Raw genomic sequence first — 24,191 nt, forward strand, 5'->3', positions numbered from 1 at the left:
CAACGGCTACCTGACGTCACGTCATGCTGTTGTTAGGTTACCATTGGAATTTGATTTTTTTTTTTTTGACGAATTTTAGAAAAAAAAAATTCAAAATTTTTTTCCTATAAATACCTACACCATTCATACACCATTTCTCACATACTTTTCACTATTCCATACTATCTTATCTCATTTTATTTCAATTCTTCACATTTTATTGTCTTATCTCCTCCAATAATCTTTCCCTTAATTTTTTTCAATAGTTTTCAAATGGTCACATTTGTAATGAAATGACGGGCTTGGACCTGAAAAGAAGATGAAGCTCTTTGCAAGGCTTATAAATGGGTCTCAGAAGATAGTGTCAAGGGTAGTTCTCAAACAAGTGAAGGTGTTTAGAGGTGTGTGACTTCTACCCCAATATCTAGCCAATTTATTAACATTGGAAGTTGAAGATAAGAAGTGCCACATATAAGAATCCTATCTAAAATTTGCACAACCAATTATATATTGACACGCGGCACTCGAAATCCTATCTGAAAAATTATTAAGATTACATAAAGATCATAAATCTAGAGAGTTGCTCACCTTAGCGACACGTGTCAATTGAAATTTTATCTGAAAAATTATTGAGATTACATAAAGATACTAAATCTGGAGAATTACTCACATTAGCGACACGTGTCACTCGAAATCTTATCCAAAAAATTATTGAGATTATATAAAGATAAGAAATCTGGAGGCTTATTCATTTGGCGACAAGTTACACTCAAAATATGTCTGAAAACCTTATTTTAATATGGTAATTTAAGTAACCATATTAATTCAATTAAAATAATAAATTATGTTTGGCCTATGACTCTTTAGCCCTGTCGGTTGGAGATGATTTTTTGTCAAAGGGTTATATTTGGCTTATAACACTTTGGCCCCCTCAATTGGAGGTGGTATAAAATATGGACTTGTGTTGTTCATTAAAATATAATTTCTTGCAGGGCTATAGGGCTAAAGAAAGTTTTTTGGCTTTTCTTTGGTTGGAGATGGTCTTAGGTCTCACCATTCGATTGCATTTTTGGGTTTAGGTCTGCCCCTTCGACATTGACCTTTGGGTTCATAAATTGGATCATTATAGTTGGTTTTGTACCTTGTATAAGGTGAATCTTTCTATAGCGGGATGCTACTGTACCATCAAACAAATCACATAGTGCCATGTGTTTTAATTCTTTCACATGACATTGCGTGATTGGCATGACACACCACCACAATGGTATCCCCGTTGTAAGTAAGTTTCTCTCCCATATAAAAAGTAAGATTGTTGCTTTGTCAATGTAATATCTGAGAAAGTAGTAGTTAAAGATAAACAGCCACATTGAAGGTTTCTGGGATTCAACTCGAAAATGCAGATTGCAAAAACATGTAATATCACATGAGTAACGATAAAATGACATTAAAACCTATGGCATGGTGGTGCTCGCACCACCACTCACCCAGAACTTAGGCCTTTGCTCGAGAAACGCCGGCGGCCGCTCATACACAGTTGAAGCAGCCTTTATGAGAACGCCAGCAGTTAGAGCCCATATGACATACTCTTTACCATCATCCGCTTCAAAGTCGAAGTAATGTAAGAGATACTTGTCTCCCATCCATTCTCTCTCCTCTTCTCTCCTTTTCTCATCCTTGAGAAACATTTCTAAAGGAGCATCGAAAATTGCCTCCACTTCTGCAGCATTTGGAGCCGGACTAAATGCTTTTATGTCAGAAAGTAGGCCAATTACCGGAACCACTGTCATACCGCGCTGTAAGATTGATGAGGAATCAAAATCAGAATACCATATAACGGAGGAGTAATTCGTAATCAGAATCAAACTCCTTACGTTGATTCCAACAATGGATACCTAAACATGTTCGAAAAGAGTTTTCTGAAAATAAGAGTTTCCCCCTTAAAAAACTTATTTTCTCTCACTTAAAACCCATCCTCTTTATTTTTTCAAAAACCCCATTTACTAGAGTCCAACTAAGCAAATTTCCTTAACAAGCTTGGTATGTTAGTTTTTATAATTCTCGTGTTCCTAAAATACCCTCATAGAGTGTAACGTAGGTTAAGTTTGACGTATGATTAATAATAAATTTTGCATTTTATTGTTTTCAATGCAATTAAATGTCAATTAACCTATTGTTTGATTAGGCAAATAATTTACCTAACTATATGTCAATTAACCTTGTTTACAAAATAATTTTGCATTTGACAGTTTTATGTTGAAACATAGGCAAATAATTTGTGTCAAAAAAAAATTATACAAAATAATGGTTGTATTTTTTTTTTCTTTTCATAGAATATAATTTACCTATCTATATGTTAGTATCCACTTAGATTAGAAATACTGTAAAAATAATTTACCTACCCCATAGGCGTGATATTGTAAAGAAAAAATGTATATGATTACTTTGGATATTATAATTAATTATATGACAATATTATTTGTATAGGTAAATTAATAAGTAGATTGGTGAATTAGTATGTACTACAAAAATGCAGATAAATTAGCTTGTAACAAAAGAATGTAGGTAAGTTAGTGAATTTTTAAAATATAGGTAAATAGTTTGTATCAAAAGAATGTAGGTAAATTAGTGAATTTTTAAAATATAGGTAAATAGTTTGTAATATGTGGTTTTAAACAGAAGATCATTGATCATTGCTCATTGCCAGTATAATTGAAGGTGAGTCATGATAATATCCATTGCCGTATTTAGGTCATTGTGGAATAAGTTGTAAATATTTTTTTAAGGGTAGGTTATTTATTTGCTAACATAGTAGACTATTTGAATTTTGGGTTTTATTTGAACGTTTAATATGAGGTGTATTTTTGTCTACACGATAATAGTTAAACATCCCAGTTTTTTTTTTTTTTTTTTTTTTTTTTTTTTTTTCAGTCAAAAAATGCTTGCCCCACCCACCTACCCTTCACAACCACAACGAACATTTGAAGATCTTAACCGAAAAGAGTACAGCTGAGCTAACCTTGTTTACAATGTGGTCAAGAACGGTGACAACGTTGACTAGGGAAGGGTCCAGCCCGATCTCCTCCTTGGCCTCCCGGAGGGCGGTGTCCACATCATCAGCATCCGCTTCATCTCTTTTCCCACCGGGGAGCGCAACGTCGCCTGCAACCAAACACACCCTCTTTCAGTTATTCTTCACAAATGGTGGAACTGGTCCTGCTACAGTAATGTGAAGCGATTTGTTTTGGAGGCCGAGGGTGATCACCAGGGTTGGAAGAGAGAGATGAAGATCGTTTCGTGAGAATAACGCGCAGCTCACCGTCGTCTCCTTTGAACAGACACACCAGAATCGCCGCCCGTTTGCTTGTTGAAGCGGAGGTGGCGGAACCGGTAGGAGGTGGAGGTGATTTGACCGATTGTTCGAGTCTGAAACTTTGTGCTAGAGTTTGGAGTCTCACTTCAACAGAACTCATTATTTTATTCAAGGCTTTCTTTCTGAAAAAAAGAAGATATTTGTGGGCTATATATAGCCTTCCCTTACTCTTCACTTACTCTTAACTCCAACCTTAAACAACATTAAATTCTAATAAATTTTCAAAACCGAACAAATTACACAAACCAACCAGTCATCCAAACAAACTTTAACATACACACCAACCAAATTTCAATACACAAATCAACTAATTAAACTTCAATACATATACCAACCAAATATTTATCTCATTATTTTGACCGAAATTGCAGCTTTTCGTGGTATAGAACTAAAACGACGATCGTTTTTTAGCAAACCATCGATAGTGAGGTAAATAGTATTGCAGGAATGACGATCGTTTCCAATACAAATCGATAGTGAGGTAAATATTAATGCAGGAATGACCATCGTTTCCAGTACAAATCGATACGATTCGTTGACAATAATTTACGGGATTGTCGTATTTCTATCTACAACTCTAGGAACCTTAAAACGGGGATTTTGCTCCACAAAATTTGGTGGCCGTTTGTATACAACTGATGCGGCCCTAATCAAGATACCAGCGGTTAGGCCCCAAATCATGTACTTCTTGTTCTTGGTTTCGTAGTCGAAGAAATGGATCAGAAACTTGTCTCCCATCCACTCCCTCTCCTTTGACGTCCGGTTTTCATCCTGAAGAAAATGTATACAAAATTATCTTTAAGAGATCAAAAGATACATAATCTGTAATCGGAGTATGAAACTAAAAAGAGAGAAACCTTGAGGAACATTTCCAAGGGAGCATCGAATACCGCTTCCACTTCAGCAGGATTTGGATTCGGCTTGAATGCTTCCTTCTCATTAAGTATGCCAATAACCGGAACAACCCTAAGTAGATGCTGCACGGAAATCCAATGGTTAGCTAAATCGAGTTCCTCATCCAGAATAGTCTTTCAGAGCTACAAGTCTGACACCGAAATCTGCATTATACATCGCCTATAACGGCTATGTACCCTATTTTTGAAGTCATTCAAAGCACTTACTCAACAAATCAGACAAACTACACTGCTCTTCCCCAAGACCGGCTTCTCAAATTTTGAACTTGTGTGAAAATTATGGATTCGGAGGATGTATCTCGAAAATTCAGATGCACATGATTAAAATTAGTAGATATTAAGGACGTGTACTTAACAGATCAACACGAAGAACGAATGAGTACATTACAAACTAAATGACCGTGTCAGCCAGATACTTCTTAAAGAACGCCTCCAATCTACCAATATGATTACTCAGTTTTTCCGAAAACTAATACCCTAAACCTTACATTCAAACTCATTCGAATGCAAACGAAAAGTATATGATAAGTCCCGAGCCTTTCTTTTTAGTCTCAACTCAACTCAAGTTCCCAACTTTCACCTTCCAATACAAAGAAACTAACGCATCAATCTGCAATTTCGCAAACAACCCATAATTCGATTAACCAAGTTCTGTGTCCACTAATTGCACACATTTGAGCTCAATCAAACTTAAATTTGTAACAAATAGTGATGAAAGATCAAACATTTATACCTTCGATAAGAATGGTTCAAGAACTGTCACAACATTGACAAGTTTAGGATCCAAACCAATCTCCTCTTTCGCCTCCCTCGTCGCCGTGTCCCCATCGTCCTTGTCCCCCTCCTCTGTTTTCCCACCCGGCAAAGAAACTTCACCTGCAGAAACACAAAACCAAAAATTAAAAAACCAATCTTTCCCATTTCCTTTTTATCAATTTCCTCAATTTTCTCAGGAACCAAACAAAGGGGTAATGAAAACTCCACAAACCCGAGTGAGTGGAAAGCCCCGACGACCGCTTAGTGAGAATGACGCGCAGATCGCCGGCATCCCCTTCAAAGAGACAGATCAAGACGGCGGCTCTTTTGGGTCTGAACTTTTCTGGGTCCCTTGCAACAGGGGTGTCGGACTCGGCAAAACCCACCTGGGACACGACCTTGCCGGCGGTTTCTTCGATTCTCTGCTCCTCAATGTCGTCGTCGGAGGGAAAAGGCGGCGGCTTGTAGAGGCGGAGCTGCTGGGCTAAGGCGATGAGTCTCTGTGAGCCTCCGCATGCATTGGGCAGCTCCATGAGTAGTGGCGGCGGTGGTAGTAGCCTCCCGAGGATTGAGATCATGGGCCGCGCTTCTGCATATTAATTATAGTAGAAGAAGAATACTTAGTAATTGCCGACGGGCGGGTTTTTTGTTGGCTCACGAGTCACTGAGTCAGCATAGGCTGTGGAAATGGTCTCAAACTTCACATTTGAGCTACCTATGTTTTTAGACCTAGATTGAAAAGCCCCTTAAAACTACCGTCGTTTAGTCATTGAATAATATAAAAACAGATGAACGTAATTGGAAAAGGCATTACGAATTGTCTATGTATTTTTTTTTTAACAAACGATATTATCTACACTAAATGAGCAAGCAATAATGTGGTTCAAATTCACATTTGGCGAGAATCAAATATAAAACCTTTCACTTACACGTAAAGAGTAATATCACTAGACCGTAGTACTAAAACTAAGGTCATTTAGCTAATCTATTGTAGCAAATACATATGTCATTTAGTACTATGGTCTTCACTTGTAAGTGAGAGATCTTCGATTCTCATCACAGACAAAGTTGAACTACATTATTATGACAAGCCCATTGTAAGAATTAGTTTACTTTCTCACATTCTTAGTGTAGACACAATCGTTTGCTCAAAAGAAAAATAAAAAATCGTATTGCTACATTGGTTCAATGCCCGGTTTGTGCCACAAATCGGACCGGCTGCCCCCTAGCTAGTAGACCGAGCCACAGTGCTTAAAATAATAGTTGCACGTAAAGAGCAATAATATCAAGAATAGGACTTCGCTGCTGAAATTTCAGCAGGAGGTTTTGTTTACACCTAATTTCAGGTGGATACGTGTCTAAGTTTTTATTTTTTTAATTAAAATTTGGACACCTATCTGTTAACCTACAGAAATGTAGTGAGAGATAGAGAAGAGACTTGAGAGATTATAGAGAGAGAAGTAGAGAATGGAAAGCTTCAGTATATTGATTTTCTTAATCCCTACGTAAGTACACTCAACAGTATTTATACTTCTCACTACTTCTATCACCTTAACTAACTAGCTGATACAAGTGGTAAAATCACAGCCACACAACCTATCTCTATCACTATCCACTCGGTATTGGGTGCAAGCAGGAATTCCCGCTGAAATGTTCAGCAGCAAAGTTACTTCCTAGTATCAAGTGGTCTCCTCCCGCATGCAATATACCGTCTAAAGTTGCAGCAAGACAGTAGTGTGTACCCAACTTCTTTTTCTTTACTCCTCTGGCGCAACTCAGCTGCGCATGCCGTCCTTTTGGTACAAACTAAATTCAATGCTAACTGTTGTAGTCCTCGATCACTTCGATCACAAGAGCCTCGGTTGAATACATGATCTCATACAGAAAAGCATTATACCTTCCAACCTTCCGTGTATATGCTAATATGGTGCAATACATATTGATCTTAGTAATTAGGGCTCACATCTTCTAGCGATTCCTTGATTGCACTGATATTGTTATCAATTTTACTACTTAGGTTCATAAATGGTGTGATTAGGTAAATAATCAACGTGAAATTTTATGGCGAATAAAATTCAATTTAGAGGGTTAATTACCATTTATATATACATTTTACTTATAGTGATCTCTTTTTTGATGTGAGATAATTTGCATTTGATCGATAGTTTGTACTCTAATCTAAGAGAAATTATTCAGTCCGGAGACCAAACCAAGTGACTTATACGGCCCACACACAAAAATCATCGCTTATCCCACTCCCTGATTTTTCATGTTCACCTAGCTCTATTTGTGCCCCGCCCCCACCTCACACAACACCAATGACCCACCATCAACAGTGATCTCACACAAGAACCTCTCCTAATCTAGAGTTTAGAGGGTCCCATCGAAAAGGTGATGTGTCTAGTTGACAAGGGCAAGAGTTGCTTGCTTAATAAGCAAATGGAGACATGAACTCCTCCCAAGAAGAAAGCAGACCAAACCAACACATGATTGACAGTCAGTTTCCTTTCGTTGGTGGAATCTTTACTATCTTGTCTATCTTTACCACTGTAGGGTTTTACTTGTGACCAGCTTTCTGAAAATCCACCAAGAAAAAAAACAATCTAACTTACTCGATAGTTGCAGCAGATCGGGTTAATTAAGAGGTGTGACATTTGCATGATCAAGTCAGCAAGTAATTAGAACTAGAGTTGGCGCCAATATTCCTGTTTCATACAAGAGTTTGGAGCTGAACAAGTAAGAAACAATTTAGAAACCCGACTTTTCTGCATTAATGTTATGCTTAGCTTTTAAAAGGCTATCTTTATGATCTTTTTTGCTTCCTCAGACCGTGTCATGCCTTCTTTATCAAACATATCTCTCGTTTCATAGCTCGAAAATTTAGAGTACGTAAATATTGTATGGTGTGTGATGAATTTAATAGTTAGATGTGCGCTGAAAGATCCAAGAGAATTGAACGGATGAATCTGAGCCCCTTAGAAATCACTGTATAATGTACATGTATATATAGTAGGACTTGTCACCCCTATATCGCTGGACTATTTGCACTAGTGTCTTCCATAAGAGAGAGAGAGAGAGAGAGAGAGAGAGAGAGAGAGAGAGAGAGAGAGAATCTTACAACAAAGAGAATCAAAGAATGAGAAAGAAGAGAATGGAGATTATCAGCATGTTCAAGACTTGATGGCTACTTCAAAATCGGCATTCAAGCAACAGCAGGTCGACAATACGAGATATGGGAAGATTGTGAAAGTTAACGGAGGCCACATTGTCCGATCCATGGCAAGAAAAGACCGGCGCAGCAAGGTTTACACTTTGAAAGGTCCGAGAGACAGGAGGTTCCGGCTGTCACCTCATACTGCTATACAGTTATATGATGTCCAAGACCGCCTTGGCTACGACCGCCTGAGTAAAGCAATTGATTGGCTCATTGAGAAGTCCAAAGAAGCAATTGAAGCACTCTCTGGGTCTGAACAACCTTGCCAAGATTACTATGATTGCACTAATAGTAATGTTTTCGGTCAGCAGACTGAGCAAGAAATTGGAGAACAAAGTATGCATCAGCTTTGGAATCACCCGGAAAGCAATAGGGTGCTGGAAACAATGAGCAATGTGGGTCCCATGAACAATGTCAACAATTTTAAAGAACCGGTTTTCGACCAGTTAAGTTCATTGAACTATGCTGAAGAAGCCCTCGATCCCACATCGAGTTTATCGGATTCCAAAGTCACGGAGATGGGATGGTTTCAAAGTTTGGTGGCTTGGAATTATAATGCAGGTGATGGAGGAGAAATTTGTCCTTACAATTCATCGCATGTATCTCTGCATTAGCCATATATCTTGTCACAAGTTTTATTTGCTTCAAGTCTTTTGAATTGTGTTTTTAGCTAGTTTTACAAAAACTGTTTCCATTGAAATTCTAGTCTATCTAAATCGGATTGAGTTACATTTTTCAGTTATTTTTTTGTCTGTCTTCTTCTTTTTCTTTCCATTAATTTTTTTAGAAAATTTCATTTCAATCCCTAAATAAGATTACTTTTTCAATAATACTGTTTGTAAAATTAAAAATTAAAAATAGTCATCCATGTTAGATTATAATATTCCATATCACATTTAATGATTTTTTTTTATAAATTTATTGAATTTTTAGTTTCCCTATTTACCCTTATTACTCTCTTAAAACCAATTAAAGAAACAAATATATAATTAACTTTCCAAGAATGCTTAAGTAACTAGATCCATAATTAACACGTTCGTAATAACAATAACATTACCATAAACCTCCATGTGTTATTCCAATTAAAGAACCCAGAAAACTCAGAAACCATGATCAAACGAAAAAAGCCAGAAAACTCAGAAACCAAAAATCTCGTTGTATTCGGAAGAAAGAAGGAAAAATGGGCTTTTGGATGCCAAATTGATGATGAATCCAAAGAAAAATGAAAAAAACAATACAAATAGAGAAATAGAATGTGAAACCACAACCTAATTGAATGTACCGAATTGATCGGACCTACACTATATACTACCTAACCAATCTTACCAAATGGATATGACCTAATTGACAGTACCTAAGATACCATTTGGTATGCAGACGGGACGGGACGGAGGTTTCGTATATGTTTGGTACGCACAGGACAGAACATGATGGTTGTTCTGTTCTGCGTTTGGTACGCGTTGGACGAAACAGAAAAAATTGAATGATTGCGGAGCCACAGTCGGAGGTGCAGAGATTGCGGGGCTTACAGAAGTTGAGCTGCTGCTGTAGCATACATAAAATGTATCCCTCAAGCTCATCCTCCTCGCCCCAAAAGCCCATAGGCCTAAGACCAAGCACGACCGGTTTGACCCGCTACGGCTCCTCCATAGGCTCCCTCCCAAACTCAGCCGTCGATTCCGTTATCGGAACCGCCGCTGACTTCGACTTCTTATCCCTCCGATCGCAGCCCCTGATCGGCCACTACTTCTTTGGAGACGGTCACGACGACTCTTTCTCCCTCACTAGCTCTAAGTCAACTTTCAAAGTCAACTCATCCAACGGCGGCTATAGGGAAGCCAGCACCACCAAGCCATTGCTCTGATCGTACGGCCAGAATGAGATTGGATCTTTTAATTCTTCTTCTCGGCGACTCTGGTTCGCCAGCGAAACTCTCCAGCTGGCTTCCCCAACCATCTCACAGATTCTCAGATTTCTTGCTTTTGGATGGCTTCCCCATTTTCTGAATATTGAGAGATGTCGTGGAAAACTATGGCTATGATGGAAGGGAGGAGGAAGAAGAAGAAGACGGAGAGGTTGATATATGAGGAAAGAGACAATGGAAGAGGGGCATTTTTGTCTTGAAATGTTATAATTTTGTGTTCCACGAATGTGGAACGAATCATTCTAGGGGGTGAGGCAGAACAAAAATTCACTTAAAACTCGTCTCGTGGAACAACGCATTCCACCCGTTTTAGGCGCATCAAACGTGGGACGGAACGCCTCGTCTCACTCTGTTCCGTCCCGTCCCACGTACCAAACGGTACCTAAATGTACAATTTTGTATGTAGAACAATATAGTGTACCTATATTCTAGATGAATTCGTTTTTGTTTTTATGGTTTTGGATTCAATAAATTAAAAATGAATCCTAAGATAAGTGAAAATAACAATTTTGTATGTAGAGAAAATAGAATGTGAAATCACAACCTAATTGATCGTACCGTATCTATCATACTTAAACTATATAACTTACCTAATTGACCGTACCGAAACTATCGAACATAAATTAGTGCATTCTCCACACAGTATAAAATTTGTATAAATATTTATAAAAAAAACAAAAAGTAGGTAGTTATAGTTATAGACAATAAAGGTGACATTTTTTGGACAATGAAGATGGAGATTACTTTTATGGGTGATAATGATGTAACCGTTACATTTTTTGAAATTTGATGGTGGAGGTTACATTGTAGACAATAGCGATGGCATTTTTGTAAATAGTAGTAAAACATGTGGTTTTATTATAAGTGACATATCATGGTGCATTAAAATGAAGAATCTTTTGTAGATATTGAAAACCTTCTGGATTATATTCTAAAAATCATCTTTAACAAGCCCTTATCTCTAAAATCTCCTAAATTTTTTGTCTAATCTAAATTACAAAGAAAGGAATTCGAAGCTGGAGTAGAAGGTGGAGAACACTTCTAATTAACTTGACCAAAGTTCAAACCCAAGTTCCCTTCCTATTACCTTGTTTCTTTAAGATTTGGAACCTACAACTTTGGGGGCATGGAAGAGCCAACGAGGCAACAAGTCAATTGTAGGAAAGATTACAAGAAAATTGTGATAAGAAATTATAATGAAATAATATTCTTCTAATAAGAATGTAGACAATTAGGCCGAGGTGTGAGTATCTCGTACTTTTTAAGGAGGTTCAAGATTACTGTGATTTGAAAAAGTCCACGAATCGGCAATGCAACAGTATATCCCTAGACTTGTCCCATTTAAGATATAATAGCCCAACTAAATCGTTGTGTGACTCAAACCTATTGCACGAAAGGAAGAGTCCAAAGCTACACCACACGAACACCCTTCTTTGTCCACACGAACACCCTTCTTTGCCCCGTAAGTAATAACCAAAAAGATGGAAATAGAGATAGTATTGTTGTAGAAAAAAAGGTAGTGGGACAATGAATAAAAAAGATGACAGAGAAAATGCTACTAATTATAGATTTATTATCATCCTTAGTGAATAGGGTAATAAACACATATTAACAAGAAAAGAGTTACAAGAGTTAATTTTCCACTTACAACAAATAATGACGGTTATAATTAATTAACTTGTTTAATATTAAAAATGTACCAACACCAACAACCTATGGCCTTGCCAATAAAAAAGATAGATGGAAAGCCAATTATTAAAGGCATTAGTGAGCATTAGAGCAATCTAATATTTAATTATGAAAACTTTATAAAACAACTGTATTTTCCATTTTGTAGGTGCAGAGTCATGTCAACTAATGTGTGCATTATTAATTATAAGGAAAACTAATGAAAATGGTTTGAAAACTTTGAGTTTTAACGATAAGGATAAAATAAAGGGTAAAATGAATAATACCAGGATTGACTTTTTAGTGTAAAAATATGATTTTTTTTCGTTAAAATAAATAGTACTAGGAGCTTTTCATTAAAGTTCCCTTAATTATATCCTCTTATGTAGGCCAAGGATGTGGAATTTAATGATACATATACTAGCCTTCTGAGCTTACTTAAAAAGGTTAGACTTCATGAGATTCTCGCATGTTTATCAGTATCTCTTATGTTACGTTAATACTAATAAGGGATATATTATAGCACTCTAAATTTCCCCCCAGTTTTGTTTTAAAGATAGTTCTTATCGCGTTAATTGCTTGTTTGGATTCACGCAGAAATTTATGAATCGTGCACCAACGATAACTACTGTCATTAAGAATGACACTTGGATTGGGAGTCAATCACAAGCACGCCCTTACCAACTGAACCAACCCTCGTTGGCAAAATAACTCTTCTTCTAATTTTTACACTTCACTCAAAATCTGATGGACTGAATCGAGTAAAAAAAGGACCTTGAATTTCAAAAAATGAATCATTTAAGAACAAAAAGTAATTCAAAGAGCAAAGATTTGCAGCAACACAAGTCATTTAAGCATGCTGGTGAAAAATCTGAAAGACAACAACCAAAGCACTTTCTAATTACAGTGTGCGAAAGCACAGAATAATCCACCCCCAACAAATATTTTGTCTATTTACAATATAAATAGATTATTATTTTTCTTTCAAATATACATTAATATGAAGAACAGAGGGAAAAAAAGAAGAAAGAATCATAGAAGGATGTTCTGATCAGCCCTAAATCCAGGTCCTGCTCGAAAATCCGTTACTACACGCGCAAGCACATTACTTCCACACCACTCCATGTACAAGAATCAGAAATGACCGCGTTTTTTTTTTAAATGGCTCTTCCCTCACTTTTCTGCAGTTTGAATCCATAAGATACTGAAGACATTCTTATTTAGTTTCTACCATTGGATCAGAACCACCAACAAAGTCGATGTTCATTTCTGAGTGTTTTGTTCTTCAGTTTTAATGCCCTCTGCACTTGCCACTGATTTTTCTTCGACAGCTGAGTAAGACAATCTCTGAGCCTTTGTAGTTGCCTTACCATTTGACGAAGGAAGTTTAACTATAACCGAAGCTTTTGGCGTTGGTGAATTTATATTCTTACCAACTGGGCTTGCTTGCTTACTCTGCACTTTCCTTGGGCTAGGTGACTGCACACGGCTTTCCCAGGGGCGAGCAGCAATCCAGCGGTCCTTCCAGCTCCAACCCCAATTAGCTTTACCGAGCTCATAATTACCCAAGATTTGGCTCTGACTGCAGTTGGCCCTCCACTACAAATCATGGAATATGTTTTCCATGTCAATTGGTACAAGGGTCAAATCAACAAATAAAGTACAAATATGAGAAAATAGTCTACCTGATGAGAAAATGCATATGCCATAGCCCGCTCACGCTTAACTGCTGCTTCTTCTCTTTGATATATCCTTGCAAGAACTTCATCCATTGTTTCAGAGCCACCACACCAATCCGCCTGTCACCGATTAAGACAACTAATCAATGTTACTATGAAATCAAGCATGTGTAGTCATGAGGGCCTGAGGCTGATGAGATGATAGTTCCGTAGCACGATTACACCAAGATTATGAAGAAACTTACAGAATCCTACTATAAATAAATTTCAAGTCCGGCAAGCTAACAGATATGGAAGCTGCTGGTCTCACCTCTATGTCATGAAGCTTTGCCTCAAGTTTTTGCTGACTCTCTATTTTCTTCTGCTTGATCCGTCCTTCTGTTACCATACAGAGTCGGCGAGCTTTAACCTCATCTTGTATTTTACTCCATGAATGAAGATAGCTCAATGTAGTTGTAGCTTGCTTAGTAATAGGAAAAGCTTGGATCATTAGTTGCAATTTTACAATCCCTTTCAAACGGCGTAAAGCTTTTCTAGCCTGCAATGGGTGAAAGAAAATCTTAGGAACCAAAAAAACCAGCATAACAAAAAGTGCTCTTTCATGCATGAATGCCTAAATTGCTCTCCATCTAGCATGAATGGGAAAAAAATTCAATGTAATAACATCATTCAACTTTGTTACCAATTCCTCATTGCTCATCAAGATTCGAACTAAACACCATTCACTAAATAAGAAGAATGCAAAACCAAAGACATAAAAAAAAATTCCACACAATCACTGGGTAAAGAACGCAAACAGCATAAAAATTTCATATATTTATAGACTTTAGTGCACATATACATACAGCATATGCACGGAAAGCAGTCTGAATCCGAATTGCAGCTATATCCTCAATTGGCAATCCAAGATTTTGACCATTCGCAAAACTCGACTTTTTCAATTTTATGGAACTTGATTTTCCATGAGCTGATGATCCCTGCCAGAAAAGTAATGAGGGGTGAGAAATTACAATTTCATACCATCATCAGTCTTGCGACATCACGTATAAATTCCTAGCCTTTGCTACTAGTAGCAAGCTACCACTAAAGCATAAACCACACATTCACTCATATGACTCGATTTAGCTTTTTTTTTTTTGTTCATGAAGTAAAACGGTAGTATAACTCAGGTATACTATGCCAGCAGCAGTGTTGGAGAGTTGGAATCCTAAACCTTCATACACTACATTTAAGATTTCCAAATTCCTAACCCGATTTCCTTCTTTATTTTGAAACAAAAGAGATATTTTAACGTCACTTGATTTCAAATTTTCAGTTGTTGGTCAATACTAATTACTGATTGATATGTAAGATCAAACGCTCCAGAACAATATTTCAATTTCGGATTAAAAATAAATATAATGATAAGTAGGATAAACTTTACAGTTGCAAATCGCATATCGTTACCAAGAGCTAAACAATGTAGAGCAATTTCAGGCTCTATACCTTCAACTGTTTTGAATTGCCGTCCTTTGCTTTCTTTAAGCCGATTAACACCCTAAACCAACGCCCGGAACCCATACCTGATAGCGAAACTCTGTATCCAATTTAACATAACCCTACCAGTTAAATACATTCACCATCAACATTAAGCAACAACAAGGAATTAACTTTAAGCATGCAAAAATTGTAATTTTCTTTGTCCTCTGAAATCAATCCAATTGTGTTAATGTTTAAGCATACATTATCCAATAACAAACAGAGAAAACCACAATATGCTAACTGCTGACCAAACTACATAATCCTCACAGTACTGCCTATTCACTCTCATTTATTCCTTCTGCACTCTCTTTCGTCCCTTGATTCTCCTTCGATGCTTATTCAATCCGAAGGCTAGAACAAGAACGGAGGAGTGCATGACTAGAAAATGAAAGCGCGAAAATCACTTCTCCAAACGAAAACCAATTGAAGTCAAATGCAAGACACAACAATGTTTCCAGGAAATTATCATAGTGTAAACTGACTTCCATACCAATCTGGTATCTATAAACCCCTTACGCATTTAACAACCAGATCCCACCCATATCTCCCAAATGCACAAAAGGGCTGTCCTCAAATCATATTGTCAACTCAAAAAGTAAGGCAAACAATGCGAAACCAAAGAAAACAGCATCTGGGTAAGACTCACATACCAGAGAAGCAGCTTGAAATCTCCAAGAAAACAGTTTTCTTTTTTTGTTTCTGGGAAATGGGTGCTCAAGATTTTGGAGGAAAAAGGCGGTTGTTGTAAAAAGAAGAAGTAAGGAAGAAGCAAAACCCCTGAGAAAGGTGGGAGAGACGAGAGAGACGAGAGAATGATTAAAAGGTGGGTGTGGTGGAATGTAGATTGCCATGGCCCATCACCTCTCTCACAATTTTTTTTAAAATTAAATTAAAAATCTTGCAAAATACAAAATTACAAATCTTTCATATAATATAAAAATGAATCTTTTACTTTTGTTTTATTTAATTTTCTCACACCTCAATCATAGGCTCAACTAACGCTATTACAACTCACCGTGTGGGGTTGGAGTGGTGGGTTGGGAAATGAGATTCATTTTGGATTTTTGTGTTCAAAGTACGTAAATTAAGAGATTTAGATTGTTCAAATTTTTAGATTTTTGTGAAGTAAGCCATTGAGATGGACAAGGATCGTAGTATTGAAATTGAGTGATCCAAATTTTTCGTTTCACGAACTCTAGAACTCTAGACAGAGAGATCTGAAGTAGATCCCAATTCGTGGTTTGTAGGATTTGAAACTTCAACAAAAGCCGGCTACAGCGATGGCAGAACAAACCAATATTGTCAATATCATCACCGTCTGATTGAGATGTGCTGCCTTTCTATTTCTCTGAATTTCGTCATCAAGCTTCAATCTTTACCAAAATTAGAAAATAAAGGATAAAACTTTCTTCATTTTGTTAAAAATTATGCAATCCTTTTACAATACTCCAGATTATCCAAAGCATAAATCATCACCTTATCATACAATGCACGTTTTTCACCATCTTAAAAGTGTGGGTGATTAAGAAGGTTCATGCAATGCAAATTTTACCTGTTGAGGTTATTTCGGAATTTGGCAGGATTCCAATTGAAGCTGGAGATTGGATGTGAAGTTGGAAAATTTGGTAGGAGATGTGATATTTTTGTTTCCTGGTGATTTCAGTATAGTTGGAGAGAAACAAATGTAGCTCCACATGCTTCTACAACCCCTTTTTTTGTGGCTTAGCACTCTTTTAGTGTGTTAAACAAGTTTATGGTCAGATTACTTTTTAAGAAAATTTTGCTTTATTAAAAATCTCAAATATCGATATTGTGACTTAACTGGATTCATCTATCTTTTTATCAACAATTGTCGTTCATGAGATTTGAATTCAAGATCCCTTAAAAAGCAAGTGAAGATTGAAAGATGCAAGACCAAATGGTCATTTGCTATTACATACATCTACTACTCTTCATGGACCTCTTCTTAAGACTTGATTTACTCAGACCTAATTATGTTAAAATGGTTTATTCGATATCGTATTAAATACATAAAAGTATTGTAACCAATCCCAATTCTTATATGCCAACTTTATACTGAATTAGCCAACAAACGGCAAACTCGATGAGAAAAATACCCTCTTCTTTAGACTTGATTTACTTAATCCTAATTATGGTAGAATGGTTGTTTGTTTGAGATTGTATTATACACATGTAAGTATTGTTGACACGCCCCGACCCTGATATTTATCAGGATAGACACGTGCTGGGCGACACCCGAGGGTGACGAAAGCCATTAATTGATACAAAAGCTAAGAATAAGAAATAAATAAGAGTTAGAAAATTAAAATACAATGAATTAATATAAGATTTAATAAATAACGGATGTGGGTCCTACACCAAGAGGACTCGAATATGCCAAAGCGAAGACGTTGACGTCGGGATAGTATGCCTTGATTCTAAATCCTGAAAGTGAGCGCAAAACAAAGGTGAGTGGACCAAGTTTATATACATACATAATACAAAAACAGTTATGAACATACTAACCCCTAGGTTTATATATAATGAAAACTACTAGCATAATAAGTGATAGGTTTTTCTGAAACTCTAGCATGCCATAAAACATCTCAACAGGTATAACGCGGAAAAACATCATATAAATCATTGCGTGTATTGTCTCGTAAGCGCGGTGTGCTGCTAGTAAGATCATTTAATAATAATATAACTCCCGGCCCAATGCCTACACCTAAGTCTCTGTGCCCGTAGCCAGAGATAACTCCCTTCCGGCCCAATGCCTGTCTCCGTGTCCCTCAGCCTTTCACTAGGGATTATTTCTCCCGGCCTATTTGCCAACACCAGATCCTCGCCCCAAGCGGCATAGTGTCTACTAGGTATGCACAAATAGGTACGTCCCTCATAAATAACCACTTCATAGTATAAAGTCATCCATCGTCTATACTATAAATTGGGGTTTCTAAAACATGTTCTACCATCCTATCGTCATCCATCAGATAGTCTACCAGTTCATGGTTTTTATAGAAAATACGATATTTTAAAATATGGCTCAATATAGGCCAACAATTAAGTCTTCACCAAAAACACGAGACGAGAATCAACATATTCAATAAACATGCTTAATATAAAATCAAATTATAAACTCGTAAGACATGCTATTCATTTATGCAATTGAACTATAAAATCATGTAATTTTAGAAGAGGTCTACTCACAGTACTTCGCCGTCGAAAAGTCACGTAGCTAGTGAAGACAGAAACGCCACTATAATTGCCCCTAAGCACATAAAGAGTCCAATAAATAAAACTATATAATATCAATTGAATTTGGGAAAACAGAAATTGGAAACGGATTCAGAACGTCGAATTATCCTAAGAAGGGTCCTGGATAAATTTCGTAAAATGTCAACAGAATATCCTTTAAATATTCCACATAAAGGGTTTGAGTTTAGTTAATTAGGTGGGCTAGGTTTAGAGGAGAGGGCTTAGGGCCCTGGTTAAAAAGGCCCGAAGGCCTTAAGCCTAAGGGTTTTGGGTTTCTAGATAAAAAGGTTTAGGGCTTTAGCTAATTTGGCCCAAAGGCCTTTAACTTACAACAATTAATAAAATAAATAATAAAACTGAAATGAGTTTTGGGTTGGGCTCGGCAGGAAAGGCCCAAAGGGCTTGGGTTTGGTGGGTCGCCGGACCCAAGGATGAAGAAGGCCGGAATTAGGTCAGAAATTCACACCAACTTTAAACGGCCATAACTTTGTCAAAACTCTACAAAATCAAGTGATTCAAAAACAAAATTTGTATTTCTCGAAGAGATGAAGAGAATGATACCTTACACGACGTCTAACTCACTGTGGTTTGGCCGGAAAATGCCTCGAAAGCCTCGGAGGTCGCAGAAAACTGGGTAAGATTCAAATGAGTATAACTTCTTCAATACTCAACGAAATTGAGTGAAACAAAAAGGAAAGTTGTAGTTCTCAGCGAGACAAAGAGATTGATACCTTGCACATTGGCCAACGCGCTGTGGTTTGGCCGGAAATTACCTCGAAAGTGGCGGTCTGCGTCGGAGCTCGTGTACGGGGCTTCATGGTTCGACTTCTAAGATGCCAAGACTATGGTTGAGTTCATAGCGACGAGATAAAGACAATGGTGATGTTTGTTGGTAAGAAAAGCCCTCGGAAGGGTTGAGATAGAGAGAGCCGAGAGAGTGTAAGGGAGAGTGAGGGAGAAGAGAGAAAGAGGAAGACTTTTCAGAAAAATAAAAGAAAAAGGAAAGGGAACCAAGGGACAAAACAGGGGGGGGGGGGGGTAGCCCCCTTGGACACACCATTTAAGACCCAAAAATCATTTTAAAAGCAAGATAATATCAAACTTAGTGAAAATACAATTTAAATTAGGGGTGGGTGTAACAATTGTAGCCAATCCCAATTCTTATATGCCAATTTTATACTGAATTAGCCAACAAATGGCAAACTCAATGAGAAAAATACTAATTAAAAATGTAAAATCAGACAACTGGTTCGATGAGGCTCAAACTCGTGACCTCCGGCTCATAAGAGCCGCGCTCTAATCAACTAAGCCACGGGACCAATTGCATTTTTTTAATTTTTTGTTAACTTTATTTAAGAATTAATTAAGTGCTAATCACCATACATACATTTCTTAATGCCAAATTGCTAAGTTTACTTGTGATCTTTAAGTTTATGTTTTTATTTACAGTCTGAATTATATTTGCTGTAACATTTAGATATTGGCTACAATGAAAAGCCTATTTTGCTGTAATAATATTTGGTGTTTACCACCAATAACTATCTTATACGTACCATCCGATAACAGTGGTAAGAAGAACATGTAAAGTTTGAGTTTGATTAGTCATGAAACTGCTAGCTTAAGACCATCCGATAACAATGGTAAGAACATAAACCAGCAGCAGTGATATGGGGTACAGAATGTATGCTAGAATGCTTGTCCAAAATGGGAACTTTCTGCTGAAGCTTGCAGAAAGACCAACCGCTATCGAAATAATTAAAACAACTAAAACTTCAGCAGCGACATCCCATGATAAATTGCGTATATAAACAAGAGCCAAAAATATGATCAACCCCACAATATTGTTCATGAATGCCGCGTTGTAAATCTGCAGAGAACAGTTCAAATGTCAGATGATATTGATCATATGGAGTTGCAGTGCTGTGTTTATGGGGAGTATTAGGGACGGACTTTTGAAGTATAAATCAGGGAGAAATAAGTGTTTGACATCATTAGACGCTCAAGTGTGTGAAGTAGTTAAAACAATATATTTGAGTTTATGGAGAGAAACAGACCTCAGACAGTGTTAAAGAGATGGCATTCTCCGTCTTTTCTTTGGCAGACGATACAGACATTAGCGCCAGTCTGTAATTTGTAGCCAAGGGTATCACAACATACGAGGTCGTGAAAGAAGGGATGCTTGCAGCAGTGGAAAACTCTTGGAGACTTACCATGAGGGGCATTGAAAGAAAAACCGTTATGGCAGTTCCTAGAATAATTAGAAAAGCAGCCTTCAGGAGATTCATCCACGATGTATCAGCACCCCTAGTCTTCTTTTTCTTAGAGATCAGCGGTGTCTGCTGATCTTCCATAGATGTCTCATTCTGCAAGTGCAGTTTAATGACCCAGATGAAACTCTTGTTTTTCTAAGCATTCAAATATAGTCCTATCAGGCAAATGCGGGCGTAAGAGCAGGTGTGCTCATCCCTTATGCGGGTAATTTCAAGTCCCTCTTCCCGATGTTTACATTAGTTAAAGTAAAATATTGCTTGTGTAAAAAAATATATATATACTTATAGTCCTACCGGGGCTGAATTTATACCTTGGAATGATTTCTTCTGAAAAGCGATCTATGTTCATTACCTTTACCGTTGGCAGGGGTCTTATCTGGATTAATCCATTTTGAGATTCCATTCACAAACTCCGTCTCAGCTATTTGAGCGTCGCCAGAGAGATCAAATTGCTTCATCACTTCTTCTGCATAATCATCATCATCCAGACCTATTTCTTCTATTTGTATTCCTAGGATCAATGCTCTAAGTTCATCTGCTGATATGTATGTGTTATGATTCTTGTCTATTCTATGGAACAGCCTGCAAATAAATTAAGAAAACGACTAAATGATGAGATCATGGCATTTCAGCGATTCAGGTGGAGTGAACTAAAAACAGAAACCGGGTACTTACTCTTTTATACTGGATTCATTAGCGTTTCCGTCTACTGTCAGAAGACTCGGCAGTATCTTCGGTATGTATTTACGCATCAAATATTCAAGCCTTCTGCTCTGAATCCATGGTTGAAAGAACTGCATAATTGTTTTCTATCAGTTAAGAAGTTCACGAATACAACATTTCTAACTTTTGTACTTTGTTCATATAAACAAACAAAAGTCTTTCTCGGATTCTTATTATTTCAGTATGTTAATTATTTCATCTTTCATACACAATAAATCAAACTTTTACTATCATCTAAGTATTGCCGAGGCAGATTTAATGTTCTTGAAGTTGTGTTACCTGGTAGATGATGTAAGTGGCAAGGATTGCAGATGCAATCAGTAGAGAAATTAAGATCACAACTCGAACCGCTGTGGTTGAAGTCAAGATTTTTGCCAGTTGAAGAACGAGATATGGAATCAACGAGAGCATCATGATTCTTGCTGTATCTTGGGTTTCGACATCAGTTCTTACACCGGAACCTGCACAACCATGTTTACTTACACATGAAGTTATCATATTTTAGACCTCTCTCTCAATGAGTGTTGATTAGTGTTTGTGGAGATCAGAGAAGAAGTAAACCAGTTAAACTGAAGGGGTTCTTATTTTCTGAATTTGATGAAGTTTGAGAATCCGAGAGGTCGGAGCTACCGAAAGCAACAACAGAACCCCAAATTAGGGTAAGAATCATGATTGTTGATCCTGCAAGCATGCTCATGTTCATTTTTGCCATTTCCTCCGCAGTTTCTGTAGTTGCTGTAATTCCAGTTACTGAGGAACAAAATGTGAATTGTCGTCATGAATTTACTAGACATAATACATGTCAAATGTATTACTTAGATTTAAAAGTTAAAACCAAAACTTCTGAACTTTTCTCTCCAAATAGTCAAGCAATTACTAGACAAGTCAAAATCATTTAAACTATGCAAGTGGGCTTTTACCACAATAGTAGAAAGGTGTTGAGCTCTTGTATGACGGTGTGAGTTCAAATCCAGTTGATGACTAACTAAGATTTAATCTAACAAAATATATCATATAACAAAAAAATCATTTAAACCATGAATCTCTAATACTCATTAATTCGCACTCTCAACACGCTCGTAATTTTACATCTATAGAGGTGAGCAACTGATACTCATTAATTCGCACTCTCAACACGCTCGTCATTTTACATATATAGAGGTGAGCAACTGAGCCACAAAATTAAACACATGAGTTGTTGAGATCAACGATTCAACACATGAGTATAGTTCTAATACCATATAAATAGAGGTGAGCAACTGAGCCACAAAATAGAGACCCAAGATAATTAAACTTTTATGTAAAACTTTAATTCCTCGAAGTTAGATTCCTAACGATATATAAGATTATGGTCATCACAGTTTAGGTACTTTTTTTTTTCCGTAAATTTTCAAAATTCTCTCTCTTATTTTACCTGCTCTAATATTTTGATTTTTGTTGACATGGTAACATGTTCAGGGATTTGCAGAGTTGTTACCTTTTGAATTCATTGTATATACCTGATTAAATAAAAAAGAGAGAATAGACTGTAAATATATTATTGTTTTAAATAACTATTATTTCCTTTATTGTATTCGGAAAAAATATTAAGCTAAGAAAAATGAACCAAGCTGGCAACATTGACTAATAAAATAGTCTCCAACTTCTTGATGGATGAATATGCATGAAGGAGGATTAACATTGACTATCCACCCCTTAGAGTATTTTATCATACTACTAACCCAAGACTCAATCTTTGATGACTTACATTTTTTATAATTAGTACAATTCCGCTAATTAATAACTGTTAATGTCAGTGAGAAATACTCGGACTATTTACGATTTTTCTGATTCTTCAAAATGGTGCTTTAATTGTCTATTTCTATGAAATGAAGAACAATATAGAGGAGAGGAAGACGATCGATGAACTAATAACAAACAATACAAGCTGAGGTTTGGGAAGAAATTAGGGATCTTACCAAGAACCACTCCAACTTGTGGAATCAAGCCAAGCAGGTGGAAAGCACTAGCACCAAAGATACCAGTCCCAAACAATTCAAAGAAGATTTCAGATCCTCTTGAAACGTAATGATCTGCGAGGGAGAGCAAGACCTCGTAGACGATTATCAGAAAAAGAAAACCCCAAACTGAAGTTGCACAAGGCAAGAAGCCATAAATTGATTCACAAGTCACAGAATCTGCTTTAAGATTCAGCGCTTCGACGATCGAAGATTGGCTTGTTTCGTCGTTTATTCCATCGGATATAAGACTGGAGTCTCTAACAATCCGGCCGCTTCCTAAATGGACTAGTTGGAGGACCAGAAAAATGATGAACAAAGCTGGTCTTGACATATCCAGAGACAGCTTTGTAATGAAAAATTATTACAAATGAGAAGGAAACTTGGTGCTTGATTAGGTTTAAATGGAGATCAATACCATGCAAGTTGTGACATCAGACAAAAATAGGCAAAAAAATAAGCAAGTTGTTTGACATTAGCAAATCCCTCTTTTCCTTCGTCTAGATTTTGAACAATAAGAACGAAGGATAATGTGGCAGGTTTGCAGAAAAAGCTGCCTACTACCTAATTGGACTTTTTAAATAATGTAACCAAATATTCTATTCACTTGCCCCACAATGCCATGATGCCATCAACCATTGCATAGTTTTGGATATAAGTAATGAAACTTTTTAAATATAAATGCACACATTAATGAATAAATTGAATAGTTTATCGAATTATGTGTATATAAGTTAGATCAGTTGGTTATGACAATGTACTTCTTGCACTTAAATATTAAATTTTCCTTCTAATAAATTAGAGCAGTTCAAGATATGTATCATCTTATGACTCTTATCATTTAAAATAACCACAATGTAGAAATAAATTAATAACTCTTAGTGTAAAAATATCAATGTATTAATAAAATAAATCTATATG

The 24,191-nt window shown here is 36.8% G+C and overlaps 5 protein-coding genes and 1 long non-coding RNA gene across 12 annotated transcripts; 1 reads left to right on the forward strand and 5 right to left on the reverse strand.

Annotated features, from left to right (window-relative positions):
* Positions 1-1,326: 1,326 nt before the first annotated feature.
* Positions 1,327-3,521, reverse strand: LOC103446343 (nudix hydrolase 15, mitochondrial-like). Its single transcript, XM_008385433.4, has 3 exons — positions 3,242-3,521; positions 2,996-3,138; positions 1,327-1,772 (listed from the first exon to the last, which is right to left on the reverse strand). Exons 1-3 carry the CDS (start codon positions 3,447-3,449, stop codon positions 1,431-1,433), a joined length of 693 nt encoding a protein of 230 aa, XP_008383655.1. The 5' UTR covers positions 3,450-3,521; the 3' UTR covers positions 1,327-1,430.
* Positions 3,522-3,675: 154 nt separating this feature from the next.
* LOC103446344 (nudix hydrolase 15, mitochondrial-like) lies at positions 3,676-5,773 on the reverse strand. Of its 2 annotated transcripts, XR_011572314.1 has the most exons (5): positions 5,252-5,767; positions 4,997-5,139; positions 4,207-4,326; positions 3,831-4,120; positions 3,676-3,778 (listed from the first exon to the last, which is right to left on the reverse strand). XR_011572314.1 is itself a non-coding variant. In XM_008385434.4 (4 exons), the coding sequence occupies exons 1-4, from the start codon at positions 5,595-5,597 to the stop codon at positions 3,896-3,898; spliced, it is 834 nt and encodes a 277-aa protein (XP_008383656.1). In that variant the 5' UTR covers positions 5,598-5,773; the 3' UTR covers positions 3,807-3,895. The 2 variants fall into 2 exon arrangements, 1 of the variants encoding a protein (XP_008383656.1); XM_008385434.4 differs by lacking the exon at positions 3,676-3,778 and having other exon boundaries at positions 3,807-4,120; positions 5,252-5,773.
* Positions 5,774-8,199: 2,426 nt separating this feature from the next.
* Positions 8,200-8,847, forward strand: LOC103446523 (transcription factor TCP1-like). Its single transcript, XM_008385660.1, has one exon. The coding sequence runs from the start codon at positions 8,200-8,202 to the stop codon at positions 8,845-8,847; it is 648 nt and encodes a 215-aa protein (XP_008383882.1).
* Positions 8,848-12,655: 3,808 nt separating this feature from the next.
* Positions 12,656-16,597, reverse strand: LOC103446346 (protein IQ-DOMAIN 9-like). 4 transcript variants are annotated; one of them, XM_070806491.1, is made up of 6 exons: positions 16,578-16,597; positions 14,990-15,080; positions 14,350-14,481; positions 13,815-14,042; positions 13,511-13,624; positions 12,656-13,424 (listed from the first exon to the last, which is right to left on the reverse strand). In XM_070806491.1, the coding sequence occupies exons 2-6, from the start codon at positions 15,062-15,064 to the stop codon at positions 13,089-13,091; spliced, it is 885 nt and encodes a 294-aa protein (XP_070662592.1). In that variant the 5' UTR covers positions 15,065-15,080; positions 16,578-16,597; the 3' UTR covers positions 12,656-13,088. The 4 variants fall into 4 exon arrangements, with proteins under 4 accessions (XP_070662592.1, XP_008383657.1, XP_008383658.1 ...); XM_008385435.4 differs by lacking the exon at positions 16,578-16,597 and adding an exon at positions 15,676-15,843; XM_008385436.4 differs by lacking the exon at positions 16,578-16,597 and adding an exon at positions 15,676-15,817 and having other exon boundaries at positions 14,990-15,102.
* A 1,648-nt stretch (positions 16,598-18,245) lies between these two features.
* LOC139188443 (uncharacterized) lies at positions 18,246-19,452 on the reverse strand. Its single transcript, XR_011571866.1, has 3 exons — positions 19,012-19,452; positions 18,842-18,910; positions 18,246-18,293 (listed from the first exon to the last, which is right to left on the reverse strand). It is a non-coding gene; the product is annotated as an uncharacterized lncRNA (long non-coding RNA).
* A 404-nt stretch (positions 19,453-19,856) lies between these two features.
* LOC103446347 (sodium/calcium exchanger NCL2-like) lies at positions 19,857-23,822 on the reverse strand. 3 transcript variants are annotated; one of them, XM_070806976.1, is made up of 8 exons: positions 23,232-23,822; positions 21,835-22,023; positions 21,553-21,734; positions 21,226-21,344; positions 20,862-21,132; positions 20,491-20,685; positions 20,335-20,404; positions 19,857-20,147 (listed from the first exon to the last, which is right to left on the reverse strand). In XM_070806976.1, exons 1-7 carry the CDS (start codon positions 23,602-23,604, stop codon positions 20,336-20,338), a joined length of 1,398 nt encoding a protein of 465 aa, XP_070663077.1. In that variant the 5' UTR covers positions 23,605-23,822; the 3' UTR covers positions 19,857-20,147; position 20,335. The 3 variants fall into 3 exon arrangements, with proteins under 3 accessions (XP_070663077.1, XP_070663076.1, XP_008383659.1); XM_070806975.1 differs by having other exon boundaries at positions 20,335-20,685; positions 23,232-23,821; XM_008385437.4 differs by having other exon boundaries at positions 20,335-20,643; positions 23,232-23,819.
* Positions 23,823-24,191: the final 369 nt, after the last annotated feature.

Source organism: Malus domestica, chromosome 10, assembly GCF_042453785.1.
Source record: "Malus domestica chromosome 10, GDT2T_hap1".
Lineage (NCBI taxonomy): Eukaryota > Viridiplantae > Streptophyta > Magnoliopsida > Rosales > Rosaceae > Malus > Malus domestica.